This window comes from Eimeria necatrix, genomic scaffold (assembly GCF_000499385.1).
Source record: "Eimeria necatrix Houghton genomic scaffold, Enh_scaff1195, whole genome shotgun sequence".
NCBI lineage: Eukaryota > Apicomplexa > Conoidasida > Eucoccidiorida > Eimeriidae > Eimeria > Eimeria necatrix.
Window position 1 is genome coordinate 2,588 of NW_013651972.1, and position 7,713 is coordinate 10,300.

Genomic DNA, 7,713 nt, shown 5'->3' on the forward strand with positions numbered 1-7,713 from the left:
TATATATATGTATATCTATATATATATACATGCATGCATGCACCTGATGTGTCCACCTGAAACCGCCCAAGAAAAGTACATTTAAAGCTGCAAAGAAATTAAAAAGTCTATAAAAAACTGGCTAATACTGCTCTAAAAAGTGTTTAATATTTATATATTTATTCACTGCCTGCATGCATGCATGCATGCATGCACGCATGCATGCATGCATGCATGCAGGGTGTACATACACCTGAATCGGGTGTACGTACACTGCAGGGAGGGGCGGGGCCTCGAAACCGGTTTTTCGGGTTTTTGCGAGAAAAGATTAATTGTGTTTATTAATTGCTTTTGATTTGAATTAATTTTAATTAAAAAGCTAAACTGCTTTTGTTATGAACTCCAGATGGTTATTTTATCCTACTAAGACGGGCAGCAGCAGCAGCAGCAGCAGCAGCGCAGCAAGCCGCTTTTGCTGCAGCCCTCTGTCAGCAGCAGGGGCTCAAGATAAAAAAAGTGGACCAGCAGCAGCAGCAGCAGCAGCAGCAGCAGCAGCAGCAGCAGCAACTCGCACCGCCCCCACCGTCTTCTCCAGTATCCACCGCAAAGGCGTGTCGGCTGCGCTGCTGCAGCTCCCTCTTCTAAGCAGCAGCTGCTGCTGCTGCAGCTGCTGTTGCTGCTGCAGCTGCTGCTGCTGCGGCAGCTGCTGCTGCTGCTGCTGCTGCTGCAGCTGCTGCTGCTGCTGGCGCAGCCGCGCCCTTGCTGTTACCTGCCTCCGCGTCCTGACTCGCCTCAGCAAACCAAAGTTCCCAAATCAAAATTGGGGTTTAGGGTTTACGTGCTGCAGCAAGAAGGGTTTAGGGTTTAGGGTTTGTGCGCCTCACCCTCGCAGAGAAGCTGCAGGGGCTGTGCTGGGAAGGCGTTTGACGCTTTGTGCTGCGGCTGCTGCTGCTGCAGTTGCTGCTGCTGCTGCTGCTGCTGGTCCCGTATGCGTGCCCTGTACCCCGAGCACCGTTTGCTGCTGCTGCTGCTGCTGCTCCCGCTGCTGCTGCTGCTGCTGCTGCGTTAGCTGCGCTGCAGCCACAGCTGCTGCTGACGAGGGCTTTCGCAGCAACGAAGCAAAATGCAGCCGGTTGGACACGTCCAGCAGCAAAGCTCTTTCCTCCTGCAGCGAATGCATGCAATTTGCTGTTGCTGCTGCTGCTGCTGCAGTTGCTGCTGCTGCTGCTGCAGTTGCTGCTGCTGCTGCTGCTGCTGCTGCTGCTGCTCAATAAACAAATTTCACAAGCGCCGGCAGAACCAGCGCAGCAGCGACAGTGGCGCCAGCAGCAGCAGCAGTGAGTGCTGCTGCAGCAGCAGCAGAATAAGCATCAGCAGCTAAATCAGCAACAGCAGCAGCCGCAGCAGCAGCAGCTGCTGCAGCTCACCTGCAAGTCTTCAATGGCGGCCCTTAGGGCATTTACCTCCTCTCGCAAGGCCTGAATAGTACAACAGCTATGCAGCAGAAGCTGCTGCTGCTGCTGCTGCTGTTGCCACGCAGCAGCAGCAGCAGCAACCCGCAACAGCTCGATGCTGCAGCATCTTGATCTGCTGCTGCTGCCTGCCCTGAACCCTTAGCAGTCTATGCTGCTGAGGCTTTGCCTTCACACCCTTTTAGGGTTTAGGGTTTAGGGTTTTAGTTAAGGGTTTGGTCTAGCAAGACTGCTCCTACTTCGGCCTGTTTTTCTGCTTTCTGCAGTGCCTGCTGCTGCTGGTGCTCCTGTTGCTGCTGCTGCTGCTGCTGCTGCTGCAGCTGCTGCAGCTGCTGCTGCAGCGCGACTAAAGACTCCGTCTTTCGCTGCAGCTGCAGTTGGTGCTGCTGCTGCATCGCCTCTGCGTGCTGCCTCATGGTGCTAAACGCCCTTCGGTACCTGTCAAGTTCAGCTGTCTGTGCTTCTATCTGCTGCTGCTGCTGCTGCTGCAGCTGCTGCTGCTGCTGCTGCTGCTGCAGCTGCTGCTGCTGCTGCTGCTGCTGCTGCTGCTGCTGCTGTTGTTGTTGTTGCCTTCGGCCCGGTTTGCGGCGAGCGCGGCGCCGACTGCCAAGTTCTGGGCTGCTGCTTCTGCTTTCGCTGCTGCTGTTGCTGCTGCTTTTGCTGCTGCTGCGGTGGAACTGCAGCGAGCAGCTGCGCCTGGTGCCTGCTGCAGCATCTGCTGCTGCTGCAGCAGCAGCAGCAGCAGATTCACTTCTGCTGCCTTTGCTGCTGGTGCGGCTCCAGGTCGTCTCCCAAGCGCTCCTCGTTGCTTCTGGCGTTCGGGCTGCGGATCCCTGCTGCTGCTGCTGCTGCTGCTGCTGCTGCAGCAGCAGCTGCGACTCCGCTCGCTTCAGCCGGTCATCTGCCTGTACAATTTCCCTTTCCTGCAGCAGCAGCAAACAGCAAGTTTGGAGCCAAGAAGCAGCAAACACTGCATCACAGGGGGGTTGCGTGCTACATGCGCCTGCTGCTGCTGCTGCTGCTGCTGCTGCTCTGCTGCTGCTGCTGCTGCTGCTGCGCCACATTCCCACCTTGCTCGAAAGCTGTCTTGAAAGGGCCTCCAGCTGCTGATGCATGTCTTGCTGCAGCCGCAGCAACGCCTGCAGCCCCACAGCGTACGCGCAGCAAACACATGAGGCAGCAGCAGCAGCAGCAGCAGCAGCAGCAGCAACTGCAGCAGCCTCCTTGGCGCAGCAGCAGCTGCGGTCGTACCTGTTCGTGCTCTGCTTGCTGCGCAGCAAGGTGCGATGCATGCAGCGTTTGCTGCTGCTGTAGCTGCTCTGCTTGGTGCAGCAGCAGCTGCTGCTGCTGCTGCAGCTGCTGCTGCTGGTCTTCGCGTTGCTGCAGCAAATGCCGCAGCCGCTGTTCAACAGCTTTAGCCAGCAGGACAATATTCTGCTGCTGCTGCTGCTGCTGCTGCTGCTGCTGCTCACTGCCTTCATCGAGCTGTCGCAACAGCAGCAATACCACACTAGTGGCTTCCCGAAGCTGTTGCTGCAGCTCTTGTTGCTCTCTTTGCTGCTGCTGCTGCTGCTGCTGCTGCTGCTGTGCAGAGGGTGGCATCGCTGCTGCTTCTGCGCTGCCTTGCTGCTGACCGCTTGCAGAGGCAGCAGCTGCTGCTGCAATGCGAGATGCTCCCGGGCCTCCGCTTAGTGCCTTGCTGCTGCTGCTGCTGCTGCTGCTGCTGCGGCTGCGGCTGCTGCAGCTGCTGCCGCTGCTGTTGCTGCTGCTGCTCCCGCTTGTCGCGTGCAGCCGGTCCGGCAGCAGCTGCTGCTCTAGCTGCTGAATGAGGACCTGCTGCTGCAGCAGCAAAACTTGCTGGTGCTGCACTGTCTCCTGTCTGCTGCTGAGGGCTGCTTCTGCGTGCATGCGTGCTGCAGTCTCCTCGTGCAGCAGCTGCTGCTGCTTTCGCAGCTGCTGCTGCTGCTGCTGCATTTCCTCTTGCAGTCGCTCGCACTCCCCGCACATCTTGTTTGTCTTCTCTGGTGCTGCTGCTGCTGTTTCTGCTGCTGCTGTTTCTGCTGCTGCTGCTGCTGCTGCTGTCAGCGACTTCGTTGCCCCGTCGTTCAGAGCCGCAAGCTGCTGCTGCAGCAGCTGCTGCTGCTGCCGTGCTGCAGCAGCTGCTGCAGCTTCCCGTTCAACCTCTGCAGCACACCTTTTCTGTATGCTTTCTAGCACGTGCTGGTGGTGCTGCTGCTGCTGCTCCGCTGCTGCTGCTGCTGCTGCTGTTGCTTCCTGCAGCTGCAGCAGGGCCTTCCGCTTCAGCGAAGCCTCGCGCTCGCAGGCCTGCTTCAGCTTCTCCTGCTGCAGCTGCTGCTGCTCCAGTTCTTGCTGCAGCTCCTGTGTCTGCTGCTGGTGCTGCTGCTGTTGCTGCAGCAGCTGCTGCTCCAAGCTGGCATTCTGCTGCTGCAGCTGCGAGTTGCTGCGCCGCAGCTCCTCCGCCTCGCTAGCTTGCTGCTGCAGCTGCTGCTGCACCTCCTTGAGAGCTGCTTCCAGCTGCTGCTGCTGCTGCAGCTTTTGCCGCGCTCCATTGAGCGCTGCTTCCAGCTGTTGCTGCTGCTGCTGCTGCTCTGCTGCTGCTTCTGCAAACAGCCGGTAGTTCGCTTCGAAGTCCTGCTGCAGTGCAGCATAGGCGCGCTGCAGCCGCTGCTGCTGCAGCGCGAACTTACAGTGTTGCTGCTGCTTCAGGGCCTCTGCCTGCTGCTGCTGCTGCTGAAGCCTCAGCTCGCATTGCTGCTGCTGCTGCTGCAGCAGCAGCAGCAACTCCTGGTGCTCTGCAGCACCCCAAGACAGCAGGGTGGAAAGTTCATGGGCGCGCTGCTGCAGAGTCTCTAGAAGGCTGGCGTTCATGGGTCCAGCAGCAGCAGCAGCTGCTGCTGCTGCTGCTGCTGCTGCTGTGCGGCAGACGTCTGGGGGGGCCTCAGCAGCTGCTGCACTGTCTGTCCAGTGCATGTGTCTTGGATGCATGTGGCATTGCCGCTGCTGCCGCTGCTGCTGCTGCTGCTGCTGCTGCTGCTGCTGCTGCTGTTGCTCTTGCTGCTGCTCCTGGAGCGTCTCACCGTGGGCGAAGCCGGAAGTGCCGCAGCAGCAGCAGCTGCTGCTGCTGCTGCACCAAGCGCTGCTGCTGCTGCCATGCTGCGGCGCGGCGTGGGTCTCCGACCTTCTGCGATGGCACGACGAACCTTGCTGCTGCATTGACTGTCGCGGCTGCATTTGCTGCTGCTGCTGCTGCTGCTGCTGCTGCTGCTGCTGCTGCTGCTGCTGCTGTTGCTGCTGCTGCTGCTGCAGTGAGGCCAACAACAGTCTTTGGACTTTAGGGGCAGTTGCCTTCTTCACCGACCCGCACACAACCCCAAATCCCAAGTCCTAAACCCTAAACCCTAAACCCTAAACCCTAGCTCCGAAACCCTAAACCCCAAGCCCCAGATGCTGATTCAGTGCGACAGCTGTTTGCTGCCAATTTGTCCTGGGGTCTTGCTGCAGGCATTTGCTATCCCTGGCCTTCAGCCGCATAGTGTGGCCGCAGCAGCAGGCGCTGCCACAGCTGGTGCTGCTGCTGCTGCTGCTGCTGCTGCTGCTGCTGCGCCTAAGAGATGGAGGGCCGGCTCACTGCAGCACAGAATGAAACTCTAGCGCAGTTTAGTGCCAACCGGAAAAGCTGCGAAATGCGCCCCATCTACTCGCGGAAGCCCCCTTGGGTCACTTGCTGCAGCAGCTGCAGCTGCTGCAGCTGCTGCTGCTGCTGCTGCTGCTGCGTCTGATGCTGCTGCTGGGGGACAGCCACAGCGCCGCTGAAACAATTACATTTTGCATACTTTGTCGCTTTCGCCTTTTCTACAGCAGTGACCTGCAGAAGACAAGCTGCTGCTGCTGCTGCTGCCCAGTGGCCCTTGGCTGCAGCAGCAGCAGCAGCAGCAGCAGCAAGGAAGGCTTCCGCATATTGCATGCGCTGAAGGGATCCTCTGCAGCAATTTGTTTGTTCATTTCATGACTAACACCTTTTGTGGCTTATTAAGGCTAATTTGTGCTCATCTCTTTAGGGCTGCGGTGGGTGTTGCTGCAGCAGCAGCAGCAGCAGCAGCCGTCGCCGCTGCTGCAGCAGCAGCAGCAGACAGCAAGCCGTACAGCTTCACTGCAGCACTGGCCCTCGGCTCCTGTTTTGCTACTTATTTGAGCAGCAGCTCGTCTCCGCAGCAGCAGCAGCAGCGGCGGCTGCAGCAGCGACAACTCCAGGACCAGTAAGTGTGGCAGCAGCACAAGCAGCAGCAGCAGCTCTTGCTGCTGCTGCTGCTGCTGCAACGAGCTGTTGAAGGCCTTTTCCCAGATGCTGCAGTCGTTAGCCGCAGCGCCCATCTGGGTACCCCACAGCCGTGGCCAAACTAGCAAATTCCGCAGCAGCAGCAGCAGCAGCAGCAGCAGCCGCAGCAGCAGCAGCAACAGCAGCAGCAGCAAAAAGGCAGGGGAGCCACTTGCTGCAACTCTGAAGGCAAATGCATCTTCTTCCACAGGACACCGCGGCCGTTGAGGGCGCAGGTAGGGGTTCTTTTGCTGCTGCTGCTGCTGCCGCTGCTGCTGCTGCTGCTGCTGCTGCTGCTGGGTTTTGCTGCTTCTGCTGCTGCTTGTGGCTGCTGCTGCTGCAGCAAGGGTTTTGCTGCTGCGCGTCGATTATGTGTGAAGGTGATCCATACAAGAAACGCATGAGAACGGGCAAAGGATGGTAAGACCCCAAACCCTAAACCCTAAACCCTAAACCCTAAACCCTAAACCCTAAACCCTTTCTTAGAGAATAATGAACCCTGATAACCCCTAGTAAACCCTCCAAAAACCCTAATGAACACTCCAAACCCTTTGTAAACCCTAGCAGACCCCGACATACTCTTTTATTTCTTGCTGGACCCTAAACCCTAAACCCTAATAGATGCAGCAAACCCGAACTCACCCCAGGAAACCCTAGTAAACCCTAGTAAACCCTAGTAAACCCTAATAAACCCTAGTAAACCCTAGCATGTCCTAGTAAACCCTAGTAAACCCTAGCATGTCCTAGTAAACCCTCTTAAACGCTAGACCCGAGGCCACCGTCGTAAACCCTATACCCTAAACCCTAAACCCTAAATTGTGGTTTCGGAGTGCAGTCCGCAGCGCAAAGCCGAAGGACTCCCCTATAAACGATCTACGAAATAATTTCAAATTAATTGTTTTTATTTTGTTGGTTTTAATTTTGTTATTTTTATTTATAAATGCATTTTAAATATTTAAATTTCTTTTTTTAATTTTTATATTTTCATCTTTGCTTCCATTTGCACATTACGTCGCTTTCGAGACTCCCCTCCTCGGCTCGCGCCTTTAGGGTTTAGGGTTTAGGGTTTAGGGTTTAGGGTTTAGGGTGTAGGGTTTAGTGTCCATGGCACAATGTTTAGTGCTTGCCCTGTAGTGTTTCCTGTTCAGCATTTAATGTTTAGGGTTTAGGGTTTAGGGTTTAGGGTTTGGGGTTTAGGGTTTAGGGTTTAGGGTTTAGGGTTTGTTTTGTGTAGGAAGGGTTTGTGCGTGGCGGCGGGTGGCGGTGCTGCTGCTTCCCGCGCGAAGCCAGCTCCTCGGAAGAGCTGCGGCGCCGCAGCGGGCGAAGACAGCAGCAGCAGCAGCAGCAGCAGCAGCAGCAGCAGCAAGGGTTTGCTGCAGCAGCTGACGCAGCTGCCGCTGACTGCGGACGCGCTGCACCTGCAGCAGCGGGGGCTGCGCGACTACCGGCTGCTGCAGCTGAAGAGCAGCAGCGAAGAAAGACCTCTTTGGGTTTGCTGCGATGGTTTTATTCTTTTGGAGCTTTTCCGCAGCAGCAGCAAACAAGCCAACGACTTTCTCGTCACTGTTGCGGAGCCTCTCTGCAGAAGCGACCTCATGCACGAGTTCCAGGTCCCTGCTGCTGCTGCTGCTGCTGCTGCTGCTGCGGAGGCTGCTGCTGCTGCGGAGGCTGCTGCGGAGGCTGCTGCGGAGGCTGCTGCGGAGGCTGCTGCGGAGGCTGCTGCTGCGGAGGCTGCTGCTGCGGAGGCTGCTGCTGCGGAGGCTGCTGCTGCTGCTGCTGCTGCTGCTGCGGAGGTTGCTGCTGCGGAGGAGGCTGCTGCGGAGGCTGCTGCTGCTGCTGCTGCTGCTGCTGCTGCTGCTGCTGCTGCGGAGGCTGCTGCGGAGGCTGCTGCGGAGGTTGCTGCGGCGGAGGGGGAGGCGGGGGAGG

The 7,713-nt window shown here is 57.7% G+C and overlaps 2 protein-coding genes across 2 annotated transcripts; one reads left to right on the top strand and one right to left on the bottom strand.

The window, feature by feature from the left end:
* Positions 1 to 481: 481 nt before the first annotated feature.
* Positions 482 to 4,703, bottom strand: ENH_00006530 (hypothetical protein, conserved; the record flags this gene model as incomplete). Its single annotated transcript, XM_013578553.1, has 6 exons — positions 482 to 761; positions 864 to 1,144; positions 1,407 to 1,457; positions 1,691 to 2,374; positions 2,522 to 2,590; positions 2,703 to 4,703. The coding sequence occupies 6 exons, from the start codon at positions 4,701 to 4,703 to the stop codon at positions 482 to 484; spliced, it is 3,366 nt and encodes a 1,121-aa protein (XP_013434007.1).
* Positions 4,704 to 5,980: 1,277 nt separating this feature from the next.
* ENH_00006540 (hypothetical protein) lies at positions 5,981 to 7,713 on the top strand (the record flags this gene model as incomplete). Its single annotated transcript, XM_013578554.1, has 3 exons — positions 5,981 to 6,023; positions 6,168 to 6,207; positions 7,022 to 7,713. Coding segments are annotated over 3 exons (775 nt in total), but the record flags the coding sequence as incomplete, so codon positions are not given.